Genomic DNA, 20,052 nt, shown 5'->3' with positions numbered 1-20,052 from the left:
TACATTTCGTCTTTATTACTGAAGTGCAATTATGCGCACGTTCACGTTCTAACAAGGGAGAGTTTACGCCCTAACTCGGGGTTCTGTGTTGGATTCCACCCGAGGTATTATGTTGGAATCCACCCCACCCGTTACTGTTTGTATAAAATTGTGTTAAAATTCAAGTGATGTGCATGTTGTTTGAGATTATGCGCTGAACTGGATATCATTAAAGCCATAATTAACATACAAATCATTTTCCTTCACTGCTCTCCCGCTATTAACATTACAACACTACCTTCTGGTTCTGGTGTTTACTCACACAGCAAAACACCTCCCAATCAATTTTCTAAAACAAGGAACAATCTCCTCCTTGTTAGTTGTTACCATACATATCATATAACCTAGTCGAAATCTGCAACCAAAAAAAATGAGGCACTACCCGAATTCCAACCCCACCGCCTTCCGGTCTTCATCGGAACCAAGTGATAGGTGTGGTGGTGTTTTGTGGAGGCTGTGGGATCATACAATGCTGCTGCTGCCACTCAGGAAACCCTTCATTACTCGTCCACATACCCCCGCCATACACGTTAGCCATGCCTTGTCCTTCTGTGCTCTCCTCTTCAATCTCCATTGTTGCTGTTCCCATCTCTTCAGCCTCCATCAGCTCTCCCGGGGCCTCAGATTGCTGTGAAACCTCCATTGATGGCACAGGCGGAAGCTGGCTTGGAACCCATGGAACAACAGCTTTACATCGATTCGCCTTGTTTTGCACCGTCTCGTCATCTTCCTCTGCTGATTGTCTCAGATCATAATGGCTGGAGCACAGAAATTGGTCTGGAGAAAACCCATAAAACATCAAATTTCCGAAATTTTGAGACAGAAATCGTCAGGAAATCCAAACGGGTAGTTGAAATGCGTACCCTTGAAGCCGGAAATCAAATCGGAACGAAGAGAGAAGACGGGAGGGCAACTGACAGGCTTGAAGAGCACAATGGCCTTCTCATGGTTTTCTGACGGCAACTCCTCGATAACTGGAGCATCTAATTTCACCTGATTCGGAGCCACCGCAAACTCCGCCTCCTCCTCCTCCATGATGGGCGGCAAATGAGCATCCTAAGTTACCAAATTGAGTCAGAAAATTTGAAACATTCAACAGAATTGGCTCGAAAATTGAAGTGAAGAAAGCAAACAAAAAGATGGGGTTTTTACATACCAGGCGGCGAATCTTTCTGGCGGGAGAAGAAAGAGAGAAGTCGGAGAAGTCTTCGTTGACTTGGTCAAGCTCCTCCACCTCCTTCCTCTTTTTCTTCATCGTTTTCATCAGCATTCGGTCTGAGACAAAGTAGTCCTCCATGTGAGAGATTTCTGCCACTCTGCTTCTGATTCTGCAGAAATGGAGATTTGGGTTATTGTTGAACTCTGTGATTGTTGAGGATTCGATTGGAATTTTGGATTTGATTTGCAGAGACGACCTGAAAGTCTGGAACTTAAAGACTTAATTGAAGAGTTTGCAGTCTCTGTAAAAAGAGAGAGAGAGAGAGAGAGAGAGAGAGAGAGAGAGAGAGGTAGGTTTCTGCGGGTGTCTAGATTTCTCCAGAAGACAAAATTGAAAAGAATCCATGTGGGTGTCTGGATTTCATTGGCTAGTTATGGGCACCTGTAGTGTGGCCCATGGGCCATAGTAAATAACAACTATTAGAACTGGAAAATTAGGGATTTGGATTCCCATCCGGATTCTCTTTATGAGGATCTTGGAGATTATTGCATCTTATATGTTCATCGTATATCGTGCGATTATCTAGAATTCTCATCCAAAATTAGTAATAAAGTTGACTAAATGTTGGTTGTCGAAGCAAGTGGCTCTTTACCACAGTGGTGGAAATATGTTTGCCCTTATATGACAGCGTGGATTCTAATCTCGTCGATGTCTAATCTAATATCTAACTTATATTGGATGAAAATCGAAATGCAATCAATAAACAAAAACATTTTAAAGCATTTTTTTATTTTAAAATTGAATCATTAAGACAATGGTAATTAAAAAAAAAAAAATATATATATATATATATATATATATAACTACTAACTAGTAATTGTAATATTAATATATTTAAACTAGAAGAACTCAGTTAATGAAATTATTTTTTACTTGTAAACGGAAAATAAAACTTACACTCACATCCTCAACAAATGAGGTAGTGAACAGAATTATTGGACCTCAAAAGGCTTAGCAAATCCCAAAGCTACACCTCAGACAGTCAAACTTAGTGCCAATTTGGGGTTACTTTTTTGGAATAACCTTTTTCAAAAGTTTCTTAATTGCTAAGATGTTTGTTAAAGGTGTGGTGTGATAAAGTTGTTTCAAGCTAAACTTATAAAGCAGTTGGGGTGGTGCTTTCACTTCAGTTTATGCGCATATCAAAATCGGAAGAGACGGAAACGTTCAATGAATTTAGTTTACTCACTACTAAAATATGACCGTCCGATGGTATTTTTTTCACCTGTAGTTGAGAGGTATTAGGTTCAATACTCGTCAAAGACGAGTTGAACCATATTATTATAACAAATAGTCCATTATAATGCTTAACTCACTCCACCACGCCCTTAATATAGATACTATCATTTCTTATAAAAAAATACAGTTTACAAATTGCCTTTTTTGTTTTTCACAACATATAATCCCACACCACTATTAACAGTGATTATTTTTACAGCACAACAATGTCAAACTAAGCCTTAACAAGGCTCGACAGTAACTCACATTTAAAAGTTATTCGTGTACACTAAAAAATTGCAAATTGTAAAGAGATCTCTCTTTTTCTGTTCTTACTTTCCCCGTTTTTGTTAAGAGAGAAAAAAAAAATTGACGATGGGATAACCTTTTTCAACATTGTAAGTATTCATTAATTTTTATGCTTTTTTATTTGTCAATTTTTTTTATCCTTTCTTGAAGGGGTGTGTTATCAACACATCTCATTTTACTTCTCACACACCCCTTGATAATTTTTATCCATTGATCTTCTTCAATTCATCTGATTTGACGGCCAAAAATTAAAAAAATGTGTGAGACGTAAAATAGGGTGTGGATATCACATCCCTTCTTGAATTGCTTTAAGAATATGATCATCTACACCGGCAAAAGAAAGTGAAGTATAAGTTTCTCATGACCCAAAATACCGATTCATCAAAAATGCTATGCAAGTCATTGCGGACACCAAGTAATAACCAACTTCTCCGATAACTTTATTCACAAGGCAAACATATTCGACAGGAATAACGTAAAAACAGTACACATTCCCTTCATATTTGAGCCGTCGCACAGAAACCAGAACATGATCTCTCCAAACTATTTCCACTAAATCTCTACTACTTGCAAACTCTACTATTTGCTGCATTTCTATAATTTGTTTCAGACTCCCACTTGATAATACAAGCATTTAAACATGCACTAGTTTCTCTCGTCGTAAAATCTGCAAGGCATACTGATTCTGCACCGGTGCTTTTATTAAGCTAAGAATCTTCAACGGGAGAGAGTAATAGGATGATTGAAGAATAACTTAGCATGGGATATAAATTGGCGTCGAGAAAGTGAGCATACTGCTTAACTGCGGTATCTCTTTCTGGGACGTCACTAGAAAGGAAGTCAAATGGTGTGCACTTGCTGGTGTCGACCAAGGGCTCCCATCTGTATCCAGGCCTCTCTGGCAGAGAAATGGTCACGGCTAAGTGGCTGGCATTGAAAGCAATATACAGCTCTCTCTTCACAGAGTCCACCTGGATTCACACTTAGAGTCACGGACCATGTAGTAGCAGACATTGATAATTAAAACAACCCAATAAGATACAAAAGAGAAACTATTAACCCCAACAATAACAGAAAATCGGTTACTCCTACGATGCTGCTAAAGGTGGCACTTTCTAAGAGGTGTGCATGCTAGGACAAACACTTTTTGTCATACAGCCTATGCAAAAGTGTTCTTAGACTGTCAACCTCGACCATACATTCAAACAAGAATTCATCTTATCTCCCAAGCTATATATCTATGGCCATCTAATGAAGACGCAAGTTGAGGACCTAATTATTGATTTATTAGATTGCCACTATATATCCAACCTGCAAATTGGGTGTAGTCCGGCACAAATACATGAAAAAACTATGATAAAATCCAAAAAAATAACTTATCGTTGCACTTTTGTTATTTTTTTTATTTCTATACAAACTTTTTCATTGCAATTCTTGTAACCCTGGTCTGACCTGTTCATACTTTTACACAAGCATCAGTGCATTTGTATCATACAAACACAGGTATTCTCCTTTAGGTTTGAGTCTATTCTAAAGATCAATAGAGCTGGTCTCCATATTATAAGGCAACGCACTAATGTGGTCAAACGCCCTACGTGATCAAGGTCGATGGCTCCTTAATCTAGAGACCTACAAAAAGGTGTGCCAAGGCTCCTTTTGGGGCTCAAGCCTTGATTTCTACATGTTGGAAAACGGGCAGACCAGTTGGAAGAGTGTTTGGTATGTATTTGAGAATGGGAGCATTCAGAAGAACCCAGGATAAACCAGTTACATGATATGTCTGATAGGGTACTTCCTTGCAAGTTAAGACTTTTATGTAACACAAGGGCATAAGGCCACTGTGGAAGTTGGAACATGGAAATCTTCCACTTATCCCCATTTCAATAAACAAGGTACGAGAATTAAAATTTGATTTTAAACTGCATTAGTCAGGGTGGTTAATACCAGAGTAAAGGCAACAAAGCGGCTTGTGTCAGACCAGTCTGGCACCCCTGGAGCATGACCATGCCACTGCAGCCTCTCTGCTGTTGGGAAGTCATTTAACCCAAGTGACTCGCATTCCCTGCATAATTCACAGTGAGGAGATACAAGACATCAATCAGAAAGCAAAGTATAATTACCTCCAACCAATAATGTAGATACATACTGGCGGAATTTGGTCATGAGGCAGCAAAATCTGAAAAAGTCTGATGAGGACTCTTCTTTCTTATCCCATCGAAAGTAATTAATCTACAGCACAGAAACAACCATAAAAAAATGAATAAAATAAAATAAAAATAGGGTATGACAGAAAGAGTGTTGACAAGGTGTAGAAAAATACATAATTGTCGTGGCAATATGTGTTGTTGTTTCCTCCTTTTGTATGGCCGTATTCATCACCCATACACAGCATTGGGACACCCTGATAAATAGAAGAAAAAATTGAATTAATGTAGTCAGTAAGCAGACAAAAAAGTATGCGACATCCTCAGCACAATCTACCTAGAAAGTGCCTGAATTTAAACAATATCTGCAGGGCAATATAGAATTCTGCTCCAAAAACTACAAGATGCAAAATCAAGTTAATGTACAAATTCAGGCTCTTCTTTTATTTTTAGAATGAGAATTCAGCAGGATCCATTCGACACTGGTAGGGTCGTACGAAAGTAAAGATCAACACCATTCAATAGGAAACCAAGTTAGCTGTATAGCACTAATTTCTATTTCTCCTTTATTTCCTTGCACTGAAAACACACCAATTATCATGCCCTACTATTTTGGTGTCCATGAACTTCATGGATGCACATGACCCTTCCCAGTTAATTGAAAATGTTGTCCAGAAATCTTTAAGAAACTAAAAGATATAATAAAAAATAAAACTTAGACTCGCTTTACTATATAACTGAAATCAAGGCCGACACACATGCTATAATAAGGAAGAGTCATAGTATAAAATGAACTATAACTGAACCTCGTTTCAATAAAATAGTAATAAGAACAGCATCTTACTTGGGAGACCATGAGGCAGACAAAAAAATTCCGCATTTGTCGCTTCCTCAATTTCTTCACCGAAATGCTTGCAAACTCTCCCTCCTAAATAATAGTAAATTGGAAAAAACACCCCCACACCATTAAAATTTATAACAAAAACACTTCAAGAGCTCAATCCAAGAAAAAGCCCTCATCTATCCATTGGTGTTACAAAGTAAGTTGGGTTTTTCTCTAAATAACAATGTATTAAAAGCGTGAGGCGTGGGCAAGGCATCTAAGGGATAGCCCGGCCTAGGCATGAGGCAAAGCCTCACGGGACCTAAATTTTTTAAAAAAGAAGAAGATTATTAATCAATAATCACCCTAAACACACACATATATTATAAATATATATACACACATATATATACATATATTATATTATATATACATAAAATAGAGGATGAAAAGCACAATGAGCACACATATAACAATGCACGCAGATAGCACACATATCCATTATATAAAAAAATAAAAATCAGAAGAAAAAAAAAAGGCAGAGAGACAATAGTGCAAGGAAGAGGTATAAGGCAGTTAAAACCCTACCCAAAATTTTGGGTTTGGGAGAAAAACTTAAAAACTTAAAAAAAAAAAAAAAAAAGAAAGAAAGAAAAACAAAAAAAAAAGTCTTGGGGCGTGCCTAGGCGGCTCAAGCAACGCCTTCCGCCCACTCCCTCAAAACAGAGGCGGCAACCCTTACGCCCAGCCTCAGAGGATGCCTAGGTGCGCCCTGAGGCGAGCCTTCTAAAACATTGCTAAATAATAAGGTTTGTAGTGTTTTTCTCTAGATTGTGATGTTATGAGAGGCTTATATGTGAAAAGCCCCCTACATAGGGGTGGTTTGGGAGTGATGTGCTTAAAAAAAAAGCACCCATGAAAAAAAACTATGAGGGTTTTAGGTGTTTGGTAAACTGAAAAAAAAAAAGGCTTATTTGGAAGCTGCTGTGAAAATAAGCTGAAATCAAAGGAAAAAGCTGAAGCTGCTATTTGCAGCTTTGGAAAACTGGCTTTTTTCAAAGCACATGGAGCTACAGTGCTCCTTTAATGAAAAGACCCACTATCAGACTGTTTTTTTTTCCAAAAGCACTTTTACAAAAAAGTTTACCAAACACTCTGCTGATTTATTTCACAGCCGCTTATTCTCACAGCACAACCACTTATTCTCACAGCAGCTTTTTTTCAAAGCACAGCAATACCAAACCAGCCCATAGTTGGGTTAAAAAACAGAACGACAACTAGTGTCTAAACGTAGTAACACAACCATGAAGTACAAATCTAGGATACATGCACAAAAGGTATCCATTTCTGTAGGGCTGGCCAAGGGTCTAGTTTTTAAGATAACCCCTTTAATTGTTCAATGGGATAATAAGACGGTAAAAAAAACCCCACAGATGTGATGTGGAGTTTATGTCCCATAAACACATGATAAACATCTTTCCCTTTTTAAGGGTAATCAACCTTCTAAAAGCAAGAATAATCGATTTGCCGCCTCAAGGATAAATGAGAAAATAAAAAAGTAAGAGAAAAGGAGGTAGAATATGAGTGGAAAGAAAACTATTAAGACATAAGTGCAGGATATATGTCATCAAAGAGCCAGATGAGACATTTTAGACCTTAAGAGTTTAGCATGCCTGATCATAAGGATTACAGCTGTGGTAACCTTATCACACAGACTGCCATCAGCATCAAACAAAGGTTAAATCCAACCATCACAGAATACATATTTATCAATATTCACCTGTCCACAGTTCCAGCTATTATTTTGACTCTCTCCATCATTGTTGTCTTCTCCATTTGCCAGGTTATGTTTGTTGTTATAGGTTACTAAATCAGCTAAAGTAAAACCGTCGTGTGCACAAACGAAATTGACACTACTCCATGGCCTCCCCCCTTCCTGGTCCAAAGAAATAATGTGTCAGAGAGAGAGAGAGAAGCGCATACAAAATGTTCAACATACCAGGATAGAATTCTCAAAGAAGGTTTATTAGTCATTGTCAAAAGAGACAGGAAAAACTTGAATTACCTGATATAAGTTGGGGCTCCCACAAAGGCATTCAGCCAAAGCCCCAGAAAAGCCATCTGTACCCTTGATAAACTGCCGCACTGTGTCACGATACTGAAAGTTACAGGAATTTACAAATTGTATCAAACTAAAATATCAAGGTCAAACAATATCATTGCATAACTGGCTTTATGACTAATCTATAAAATAGACCACACAGTCCTATCAGCAGGTTTCAGGACTCAAAGATGCTGGAGAATAAGGACAAGAATTATAACACCAGACAACAAAAAAGGTTTTTAAGTAAAGCCAAATGTTTCTGTCTCGAACACATTAATGCAATGTTGGTTAGACTTTAGTGAGACGTCAACTGGCCGAAAGTATGAGATGCCAGTGCCCAAATAATAGAATAATTAGACATAGTTATGATGATAGTGTGGAAAAGAAGATCAGGTCTATTAGGACTTTCTTACCTGAAGAACAAGTGGATGTTTTTTATTCTGTAATAATGTTCTTTATCTCGATCACTTTGGGTTAATTGAAATGATGACTATAACAGTATAATGTATTAACACACCTTCCCATTCCATTCTGACCAATTACCCCAGTGAGGAAACATGCCAACTTGGTACAGGCCTCCTGCATCCCATGCTTCAGCTACAAGCTGTTTGGGAACCAAAAAATAGGCAAGGAAAGCCTGGTCACTTAACCTTGATACTAGCACACTAGTAATAGTAATTTCCAATAAGCTGGAGAAACTAACAAAATTTAAATTCATATGCAGGACCAACTCATGGAAACCACTAAGCTAAATTTTTGTGCAGATCACAATAGCTCAAGAAAATTCTAGAAACAAGAATACAAAAATGACGAGGAATTATTATGGAAAATTCAAAACAACTTCAGTAAAACAAAGGAAAAGGGATACTCCAGGAAGCACAAAGGTATATGTTACATAATTGTAAAGCAGCACCTTGCTATGGAGTGGCCATGTTTGGCTAGTCCCTTTTCTAAGAGAAAAATAAAACTTACACTTGACTTATAAATGTCTATTAACTATTTTATGGCAGATTGATGATTAATAAGAACAAAACTAAGTGTAGCCCTTTTAAATTTACTGTTAAATTGACAACTCATGGCATGAAGAGATAAACTTGATGAAATAACCATTCCAAACTGATTAAGAACAACAACAACAACAACAACAACAAAGCCTTTTCCCACTAAGTGGGGTCGGCTATATGAATCCTAGAACGCCATTGCGCTCGGTTTTGTGTCATGTCCTCCTCCGTTAGATCCAAGTACTCTAAGTCTTTTCTTAGGGTATCTTCCAAAGTTTTCCTAGGTCTTCCTCTACCCCTTCGGCCCTGAACCTGTCCCGTGGTCACATCTTCGAACCGGAACGTCAGTAGGCCTTCTTTGCACATGTCCAAATCACCGTAACCGATTTTCTCTCCTCTTTCCTTCAATTTCGGCTACTCCTACTTTACCTCGGATATCCTCATTCCTAATCTTATCCTTTCTCGTGTGCCCACACATCCAACGAAGCATCCTCATCTCCACTACACCTACGTGTTGATGCTTCACCGCCCAACATTCTATGCCATACAGCATTGCCAGCCTTATTGCCGTCCTATAAAATTTTCCCTTGAGCTTCAGTGGCCTACGACGGTCACACAACACGCCGGATGCACTCTTCCAAACTGATTAAGAACAGAATGAACTAAATGGGTTTCTGAAAACTTGACCAAGGTGAGTTACGTCTCATATATCTTCTAAGGCATTGATTCTAATAGCGGGTCACCCCTAAAAACCCAACTGTATTTGGAGTTTCTATGTTCTAGAATGTAGACATAGGGATGTTGATGCAGTTGGAGACGTCTAATTAATTTTTTCTCAGCACGAAATTTTAAAGTATCAAAGAGGCTAATTCATTTTCAAATGACCCTTGGAAATCTTAGAAATACTGATAGCAAATGTTTATTTATATTTAAGAAAGGTTTAAAGTAAGAACCTTCACTCCATGAAGGATTGGGTCATTACTTATCATGTCAACCAATGGTGGGGTAGCAAGAGGGGTTCCCGTTGTCAACAAGTCACCTTCTATAGCACTCCCATATACATTAATTGCATCCCAGAGACTGTGGACAAAGAAGCAAAGATAAAAGGACTGAAATGAACACCAGTGTCCAGTATAAACTGATTCAGAACAGAGCATCTGGCAGAAAACCTGCTACCCCTAGTCATAATAGAAGCAAGATCAAAGCGGAACCCATCCACATGCATCTCTGTTACCCAATATCTGTTCCACAGAAAAGAAAGAAAAATGACCTTTCTACCATTTGGAGTATAGAAGTAGGAGAGGATGATCAATAGATATGACACCAAAATTATCAAAAAGTGATAAACAACAAAGGATAGAGTTGCAGTTTTTCAGAAAAATGATAGAAGTGAAGATAGAAAACAAACAACAAGAAGAAAAAAAGTGGGCAAGATTCATTCAGATATAGCAGTGGCAAGACATCACACTGATCTGGTGCCCAATATCTTATCAAAGCACTTATAAAATGTAAAAGGAATATATAGCCAACTAGCATATGAGTTTTCAACTATGAACAAATTTGTTCTCTTTCAGAAACATGGAATAACTGAGCTTATAAGAACAGCAATTTGCTAGTTCCTTTCCATAATAATTATTAATTACAGTGGGAAATTGTCATATAGAGACAATGACATGATTCAGAAGCACACTTGGGTTATGGAATGACACAATTACATGACTATTACACAACTTTAGATCTCAGAGCTCACAATGTAATTATGCAATGCAGATTATCTCAGGGAGCTATAAATAGGTTCCACATCAAATTCACCAATGCATATTTCAAATGATAAGAAATTCTATCTGATAAAATTGAGACTGAACATTCAGGAAATTCTACCTCAAGCAGTCTACAATAAACTGGCGCACAACAGGATGGTTGCAATTGAATGTGTTACCGCATCCCGAATAATTATAGAACTCTCCCTGTTAAAAAAAATAAAAAAAAGGGACAATAGATTGAGTTCACAGCATATGAATGAAGAGACATCAAATCAAAAAAATGGCACGAGAAAAATGTCACAGAATTCTTCATTTTACGACACAAATGGGACTCTAGGTCTGGGGCATGCAACGCAAACCTGACCTTGTTATGGTCTTCCAATTCAATACCGCATATAAGGTATATGTTTAAAGATCAATATCCAAAATGTAACAGCACAATAATGTTCTGCTGCTTCATTTCAGATTGACCACATAACAGCTATGTAATTCAAGAAAAATGTACTCATAGAAAGAAGAAATCTCTGGAAGGAAAAACCAAATAAGGGGATAAGTATGATACTGATAAAACTAAACGAGCTACTATGGACAGTGAGGTGCCAATTGGTCCAACACAAGACTGTGAGACTGGTAAAACACTTGTGTTTTTAACAAATTTACATCAAGCAATAGGGTGCACATCATTCCCTTAAGAAAAACTTAGAAAATATGTCTCCCTTTTTTCCTTCAGTTTGTGCTGTTTTTTATTCTGCATAAAAAAACTATAAACTAAATTTTATTAAATACGAAGAAATTTAAAAAGATTGTAAACTTTCTTTCCTTTGTGCTAAATAAGGTTGATACTTGATAGACATACATAGAGGACAAAACCTAGCTGCTCTGCTACCAAATTCACTACAAATTAGGAAACTTCACCCTGAGAGGAAAGCAGCTACTTGCATCATACAAAAGCATGCTTTTCTTCAGCAAAACAAAGCACACAATAGAAGCACACAAGATTATAGCAAAGATCCAATTACCATGGAACAACAGAAATAGTAATAGCACATAAACCCGCCATGTTCAAAGCCTTAAAATTGTCCTCAACTAGATTCAAGGACCATAACATTTAAAGTGTTGAACAAGATTCAGCAAAGGAGAAAACCATAAATATGAGAAGCATATGATTTCCTACCTGAGGAAAATAATGTTTTCAAAGAGAGTATGAAGCCAAAGAACACAGAAAACATTACTAATTTCAGAGCTATACCTTAGGCGCAAGCATGTAATAGGCACTATTATCAGCACCTCTAAAAGACAAAATGGGACCATTTTCATTCCCTTCAGCTGTGTGATTGAAGACGACATCCATGATCACCTAATTTTAAAGAACTATTTTAGAAAACTTCAAACAAAATATCACATAAAAAAATTCTGAATAATATTACTATTGCATATCACCTCAATTCCACGTTTATGTGCTTCTCTAATAAGAAACTTGACTTCACTTATTGCATCACGGCCACAATTACGTATGCCAGCAGATGAATATCTTATCATTGGTGAAAAGTAATTGACAGTCGAGTATCCCCAAAAATTTACCCTGAAGAAAAATAAAAATTGATTTTTACAAAATATATGGTTGAAGAAACCAAAATCCTTTCCTCGGGATTCTAGGAAGTCAAAAGTTAAAAATTTCAGACTTCAAAAAAAAAAGGTTGAAAATTTCAGCCCCATTGCGAAGGTTTTTCACAGGAGGGTGTATGTAATCTTATAGTAAAAAGCACCCATGAGTCGATTATACTCTAGAATTAGCGTCTTATAGATTTTGATTTAAAAGATTTGTTTCGGGTTACAATCTAGATTGTTATCTTGCATACACCTAAAGAAAACAATGTGTTGGGTTGTCCATCCCATGATGAGTCTCCTTAACTCATTAGAACTAATCATCTATGAGGATAAGCCTATTCCCACATGGAGTAGATTTCCTAATGGATTAGATCCCAAATGGAGTAGAGTCTAAAGGATTAGATTTCCTAATTGATGAAGCCACTACCACAGCTGTATAAAAAGAGTCACTCTACCCATTTACCTTTATCAGTAAGCAAGAGAACAATGTTCAGAACACCACCTAAGGAGTTAGAGTGAGAGAATATTGAAAGGCAAGGTGTGTGAAAGAGAGAAGAAATGAGATGAGAGTGTTCTTTTGTTTTCCTGTTCTTTCTTTTTGTTCGTCAAGCCTTCAACCTAGAGGCTTGATGATATATTTTGTTGTACCCATTATTTATATAGTTGGGATTTTTTCTTTGGTGCCACGTACGCATATAGCTGAACCATGTTCATTCTTAATATTTTTTATATTCTGGCTTACTTTCTTGCATTTCTGGAGTTTGTTTGTTGTTCCCATTCTTAAATAATTTCAAAATACAATGTGCATAGAAGATAGAAGTATTGTACTTATAGTCACCCAAGACAGAATTGTAGCTGAAGTACTCCAACTCGTTGAACTCATGACATGGCATTAACTCTAAACAGTTGATCCCGAGCTCCTGCAAAACAAAGAAAACCTAGTAAGAACACACTAACATGTATGATCACATTATCTTATGATTGCCATGCTAAACACTTATGTAGTAGATAAACAATTAAAACAACATTTAAGTGATTAAAGAAAGATTATTCCTCTTATCTTTTATATAGATGAAATGATGATTCTTCTTTATTTGGGAATGCACTACAAAGTCATTAAATAGATACTATCATGTAATTTTGTTCTAGTAAACATTCTTATACAAATAAAAACATTTTGTTTCCCAACTAAAACATAAAAGTGAACCTTTTTGTTTGGTTGATGGCTCATGGTAAAGTGAATACTAGTCACATGCTCCAAATAAGACCACCTTATATTAGTAATTAACAATGGCATATTTTTCATGAGGGACAGAAAAGTTCTGAACTTCTGATCATTTTCGCATTGCCCAATCTCAACTCTAATCAAAGTTAGGTTAATAAGTGCCACCAAAAAGGCATTGGCTTCAACATGACCAAAGTTCCTAACTGCAGTCGTCATATGTCCAATGGGCTTCCAATGCACCGTGCATGCTCACAACACTAGATTGTTTACAAATTACAATATAAAGGTCATACCCAGTGCACAAGGCTCCCGCTTTACGCAGGGTCTGGGAGAGGTGAATGTCGGCTAGCCTTACCCCCATTTATGAAGAGGCTGCTCCCAAGTCTCGAACCCGAGACCTACCACTCATGGGCGAAGGCACTTGCCATCGCACCAAGTGCGACCTCTTGTTTACAAATTACAATATAATAGAAATAAAAATACATACCACCCTACATAGTGAAATAAACTTCCCTAGGAAGCATTTTTCAGAATTTTCCTAAAATTTCTCTGAACTGACCTTTAAATGATCTAGATTGTCCACCAAACCAAGGTATGTACCAGGAAACTCAGTCGCACTTGATTCATGCCTTGTGAACCCACGCACATGCATTTCATATATGATAAGGTCTTTTTGTGGATACTTCAGTGGTAAATCTCCTTCCCAGTCAAACTGAAATCAAAGGGAAGAACCAGTGTTGGAAAATATTCCGGATCATAGAAAACAAATTCAAAATGATTTATCGCAAATTTAGTGTTGTTTACAATTAATTCTGTTGAACTGACTTTCCTAAAAAGATTTCCAGGAGAGTGGAAAATAGAAGTTACAGGTTTATTTTGACATTGTTATTTAAATATTGCGATGAAAAGATTAGAGAAACTAAAAATAAGAGGCCAGCTATAGGTTCCTCTAGGGAAAAACAAAAAAAAAATTTAATAATCATGGGAATGATACCGAATTTGTAACTTTACCTGAAAACTACAAGCTTTGAAAAGGGAAAGTTAGGTTTTTCTCTTTTTTTACATCTAAGAATGCAAAAATAATCTAAATTATAATCTCCTCATCCCACCCCCAACCTAGAAAAACTGGAAAATGCAACTTGATCAGAATATTTTCAGGCATCTGAGGCCTATGACAGGGCAGGCATAGGGGCTCCCCCATATATTTAAATTACCCTATATTTGAGAAGAGACCAAGAATTCATTTAAATTGAGATGAATTCATCAGTGCATTTAACTTCTAATGAATCTGCTTGTTTAGAACAAAAGTTTTAAAGTCATGGAATTCATTTAGTACACAATCCATTAGCCATTCCCCAATTAGACACCCAATTGAATTCTATGAAACTTAAATATAAACTTTTCATGAGGTTTTCCAAATTAAATGATCAACATCTACTGCCGGATCCAACTCAAAACAACTGAATTCACATTTTAACTAAACTTAAACTATAAAAATTACATGATGATATGTAAAAATTCACACATGCAACCTTAACTGACACATAAGAATAAGGGAAAGTACAGAGATCAAAGAGATACTTTATTTCTCTCTGTCTCATCATATTCAAATTATTTTTCCACTGAAATCAAAAGTATTAAGTCCTTCTAACAGAACAAAGGAAAAAAAAAAACAATTCCAAGTCAAAAGGTGGAAAATCTGAAGCAAAGATATAACATCTGAAAGCAGGTGTGATGAATTGTTACCAAATTTAAATTACGACAGTATTTGTGGTTAAAGGACCTGATCATTAAAAGAAGGTACCGTTCCAGCCATTTGAGGCCAGCAGTTACCATCAGGACCTAGCTTGCGGAATTCTCCTCTGCGGATAACTGCCTAGACAAATTTAAAATTAAAATAATATATGAGTCCCCATACATTAAATTTAAAACCAAAAACAAGTTATTAAAACCAATGCATGAATTATGACTCATCTATAGAAGCAAACCATGTTCGTTATTTTATGATACGGATAAGAAACCGCACAATTCAATGAAATAATAAATAAACGATGCATTGCCGCTCAATGAGGTTAATAACCTTTGCGTAAGGATCCAATACAATTCTAGAAGAGTCATAGTAGTGTCCCTCTTCGGGCGAAAACTTCCCATCAAATTTGTAACCATAAAGGGTATCTTTGAAATCTCCCTTGAGAAGTACATGCCACACATTTCCAGACTTGTTGGTCGAAGCATCAAGCGGAATCTGCTCAGTAACTATATCCTACATCAAATGTATATCAATGATTAGTTAATCAATTATTTACGTAGCACAAGTTAAGAAACTCCACAAGTTTCAATCTTTTTATAAACAATAGATATTGGGGAGGGGCTATTCAAACTCGGGACATCGAATGCAAGGGAAAATGCTCTTAACCAACTGAGTATCAATTTAAGTTCAGTTAAGTAGAACTAATACAAAAATGCACTGCCACTAAAAGAAGCAATCTTTCAGGCTTTCGGCACCGACAAAGCAAATCCTCACAAAAAAATATAACAGCAGCACTAGAAATCGGCAACAAACTGTTCACTTTATGATTTACCTCCTCTAAATCGGAGAGAGTGATCAAACAGAGAGTGACGGAAACCGCACTGCCGGAATAGACGGCGAAGTTAACCCCGCCATCACGCGCCGTGGCACCGAACGGACTCGGATACCCATCGGACACTTGAAAACGACGCAGTTTCGGCCTGTCGACCACCACCGCAGTCTCCGCCAGCTCAGTCCCTGCCCCGCCATTACTCGCCTTCACCGCCACCGCCGGAGCATCACCGCCAAACCCTCGCATCCGCCAATTCAAACTCTTCTGATTGGGATTCCGGTGCCCGGCATTAGGAAAGGCAAAGCGCTGGGGGTTTTGGCGGGGAAGACGGAGATTGGGAGCGGTGGGCCAGGTGCTGCACTTGGTTAGCTGCTGTTGCGCCATTGGCTCATCAGTGAGAGACTCCTCCTGTTTGTTTGGTCTGGATTGGAATGGATTTTAGCGAGGAGATACTTTTATCTCTATCATTTCCCAAGGTCTGGGATTTGTTTGAGTTTTTGGAGCCACGTTTTGTTTGGGTGGATATTTAATAGGAGAAATTAGGATATCATTTTTATTTTTACTGCTTTATTGATTAAAATTTTATGTTTTTTTCAAGTTTTTATCAAAGTTCTTAGGTTTTAATATGGGAGTCTTATATATAGAGGAAAAAATATATACCATATTTCAAATAACTCCACAATTTTTAAAACATTTCAAGGAGCGACAAAAAATCCAATAACAGAAACCCAAGCCCAACCCAAAAAGAAAAAGACCTACTAAATTACGGTTCGTGCCCCTCGACTATAGCTGTTAATAAATGGACAAGTTAACCACTACACGACATAAAAACATAAAAACGAACCGGTTTCCATTATTCAATACCGCGAACTGACAGTTTCATCTTCCCCAAACCTATCATTTCAAACACTAGCACTCAAAAGATACTTTCACAAAAAAAAATCCTAAAATCTTCATAGATTCCGACACTTTCAAGCCGGATTTTCAGTAAGTGATACACTCATTTAGCCGGATTTCCAGAATATAAGTGTTTCAAAGGTTTTTCTACTACTCAAAATTGTTCTTTTTGCATGATTATATTTCAAACTCTGTAAAAAATGAATGCATTATCAACGTTTTGAATGCATTATCAAGTGTTTTTGCACTTGTTTTTGCAAGAGACACTTTCGGAAAACTGTCAAAAATGCATACATTATCAAGTGCTTTTTGCACTTGATTTTACAAAAAATTTAGTGCTCCAATTTGAGAAAAAACAATTTCAGTGTTTTAGATGTTTTAGTTTCGCTTTTTTAGTTTATATGTATACTGATTCTTCACCAACATCTGAAATAAAAAAATGAATATGCTTCTAAATTTTGTAAATAAAAACATTAACTGTCTAGCTTGATGTTGTACTTTGTACTGATGATACACTTTGTACTAATCTTGCACTTGTACTGACGCTGCACTTTGTAAATTAATTTTGGTTCTACTTTCTGTTTGTAAATTGGTTCTGCACATAAATATGTTGTAGAAAAAGAAAAAAAGAATCTGCATCAAGCTTGTGTTAAAAAGAATTATGCATCTACATTGTGCGTTAACAACCAATTCTGCATATACCTTGTTTGCTAATTGATGTTGCATCTACTTATTTGCTAATTGATACTGCATATAGCTTGTGCTCTAAGTGATGCTACATCTAGCTTGTATGCTAAGCATCTGTCATTTGCATCTAGTTTGTCATTTATATAACTTCATATTATTTTATTATTTATTATACTCATGATCGTTTCATTTTTTTATGAAGATGTCGCCAAAGTAAAACATTTTGTAACAAAAAATAAATCACCTCAAAAACATCATGCCGTAAAGCGTCGGGTGACAGATGATAATTATGTTCAAATAAGACTGAATCTCATGGCCTTTGCAGAACTATTACAAAGGCTCAAGCCAAAACTTGATAAAAAATGAGAAGTCTTGGCATTCATATATAAGTCACTTTTTGGCAAACTTATGAATGCTTACATAAAAGGTGAATTACAAATGAAGAAATCAGACTGGATATCATACATATAGCGAACTGGTATGACATTGAAAAAAGGACGTTCAAATTCAAAATTGGGTATTGCAAAGTAAATGCTGATGATGTCCAACGTATATTTGGGATCCCAAATCAAGGCAAAGAAACCCTTCAGTCAACAAGAGACTCAAGAATATCAAAGTCGAAAGAAAATAGATTTGTTAATAAATACTTATCAGAAATGACAAGAATCGGTATAAGAGAAATTGCACAAGCAATTCAAGTTGCATTTGATACTAGGACAACATAAGGGAATCAAGATGCAACCTGCCGTATAATTTTATATTTGCTCAACACAAATCTGCTTGGAAACTCAGCAGGGAAGCTCCCTTGGAGTTTGGCCAAGAATTGTAACTTTATCAATAACATAAATCAATACAACTGGACAAAGGAAACAACAAGATACTTGATGGAATCAATTGATAGAACATAGAAGATGAAAAGAAACAAACAATCAACCGTCAGTGGCTATGTTGTGCTTTTACTGGTAAGCAAACAAAAACTAATAAAAAAAATCAGTTTTTGTCTTATTTTATAAAAATATACAAAATCTCTTAACTTTTATTTTGTTTACATTATTGACTTTGTAATCACACCTCAATCAAACCATTAGAAAGAAAGGAAAAATGTTTGCCAACACCAGTGAAATGGGATTTGGTAGTTCTGCATGAAAAAAAAATCTATAAAGAAGCAAATGAAAATTTGGTGGTAAAGCTAATACTACATATGCTTTTATGTAAAACATGATTCTACATGTATTTTGTGTGAAAAAAATATTATGCATATGTTTGTTGTGTGTTTTTTCAAAGTATTAAAAAACATAACTCTTAAACATTTCACAGATGAACAATGTAAAACCAATTGAGGAGTCATTTGAACAACGCTCAGAAATGATGGAATGGCAAAATGTGATGTTGATGATAAGATGGATGACGTTCAACAGTAAGAAGAGGATGATGATGAAAGTACAATTTCAAATGTGCCGAACAAAGGCGATGATCAAAGAGATGATTAAGATATACAAATGACACTAGCTGCATAGGAGATAAAAACACAAAGTCAAGATAAGCTCAAAAATCAAGACAATAACCAAGCAGACAAAATGGTAAATCCAAAAACAAGTTAATTCTGCTTAAATTTTGTATTTATATTTTATATAAGATCATAAGTTTGCCATAAAACAATATTAAAATGTCATCAACTGAATGATTCTGGTATAACTGGTGTTGCATGCTAATTCTAATATAATTGGTGTTGTATACTAATTATGGTATGACTGGTGTTGCATACAAGGGCGGATCTATATAGGGACCGGGGTGGTCTCGGGACCTTTCACACATCAAAGAAACGCTTGTGAAGAACCTTAGAGGACCACCATAAACCCTAAGCGGAGCTCTATGAAGGACTCAATATGATAAATTATAGTGAATTAATAGAATAACATAGTAGTTATAAGAGCCACCATTCATTGAATTTTATTCGCAAGAAAGCTTGAGTTGCATAACCGACAAAATGAAGAAGAAGGGTTGTGAAGAAACGTTGTTATTTTGCATTCTTTCTATCCCTTTTCTAATTTGGACCCACCATCTTCTATTTAAATATTTTTTTTCTATCCCAATTTTGCCGTTCGCCCTTTTTTATATCCCTTGCAGAAATATTATATGCTAAATATGTTTTTTAACCTTTTAAATTACTAGTATGACTTCACCTCTTAATTATTAATATCTCAAAAGAAAGAACTCCTTTCAAGTTAAGAGTATCTTAATAAAAAAGTTTTTAAAAAAATCCTTTAATTTACTTGTTCTCAAGAAAGACTTTTCAAGTTATTAGATGTTAAGAAAACTTGACACTGAAAAATTTACAAGACTTTTAATCTTCAAAGAACAAAACAAGGCCATTCATATATACAGAAAGTGCTCGACAAAATGTTTCATTTAAAAAATAGAGAAAAATCTTTT

The 20,052-nt window shown here is 36.2% G+C and overlaps 2 protein-coding genes across 2 annotated transcripts; both read right to left on the bottom strand.

Annotated features, from left to right (window-relative positions):
* Nucleotides 1-186: 186 nt before the first annotated feature.
* Nucleotides 187-1,581, bottom strand: LOC126597402 (uncharacterized). Its single transcript, XM_050264201.1, has 3 exons — nt 1,196-1,581; nt 903-1,095; nt 187-816 (listed from the first exon to the last, which is right to left on the bottom strand). Exons 1-3 carry the CDS (start codon nt 1,334-1,336, stop codon nt 452-454), a joined length of 699 nt encoding a protein of 232 aa, XP_050120158.1. The 5' UTR covers nt 1,337-1,581; the 3' UTR covers nt 187-451.
* Nucleotides 1,582-3,204: 1,623 nt separating this feature from the next.
* On the bottom strand, nt 3,205-16,529 carry LOC126597397 (isoamylase 1, chloroplastic). Its single transcript, XM_050264193.1, has 18 exons — nt 16,036-16,529; nt 15,534-15,716; nt 15,237-15,329; nt 14,013-14,165; nt 13,057-13,148; nt 12,061-12,202; nt 11,870-11,977; nt 10,739-10,824; nt 10,027-10,098; nt 9,811-9,937; nt 8,374-8,460; nt 7,818-7,910; nt 7,533-7,688; nt 5,774-5,857; nt 5,106-5,186; nt 4,932-5,014; nt 4,730-4,847; nt 3,205-3,756 (listed from the first exon to the last, which is right to left on the bottom strand). Exons 1-18 carry the CDS (start codon nt 16,417-16,419, stop codon nt 3,493-3,495), a joined length of 2,406 nt encoding a protein of 801 aa, XP_050120150.1. The 5' UTR covers nt 16,420-16,529; the 3' UTR covers nt 3,205-3,492.
* Between the last annotated feature and the right edge of the window lie 3,523 nt (nt 16,530-20,052).

Source organism: Malus sylvestris, chromosome 13 (genome assembly GCF_916048215.2).
Source record: "Malus sylvestris chromosome 13, drMalSylv7.2, whole genome shotgun sequence".
NCBI lineage: Eukaryota > Viridiplantae > Streptophyta > Magnoliopsida > Rosales > Rosaceae > Malus > Malus sylvestris.
Note: the sequence above shows the minus strand (reverse complement) of the source record. Positions and strands in the feature narration are given on the sequence as shown.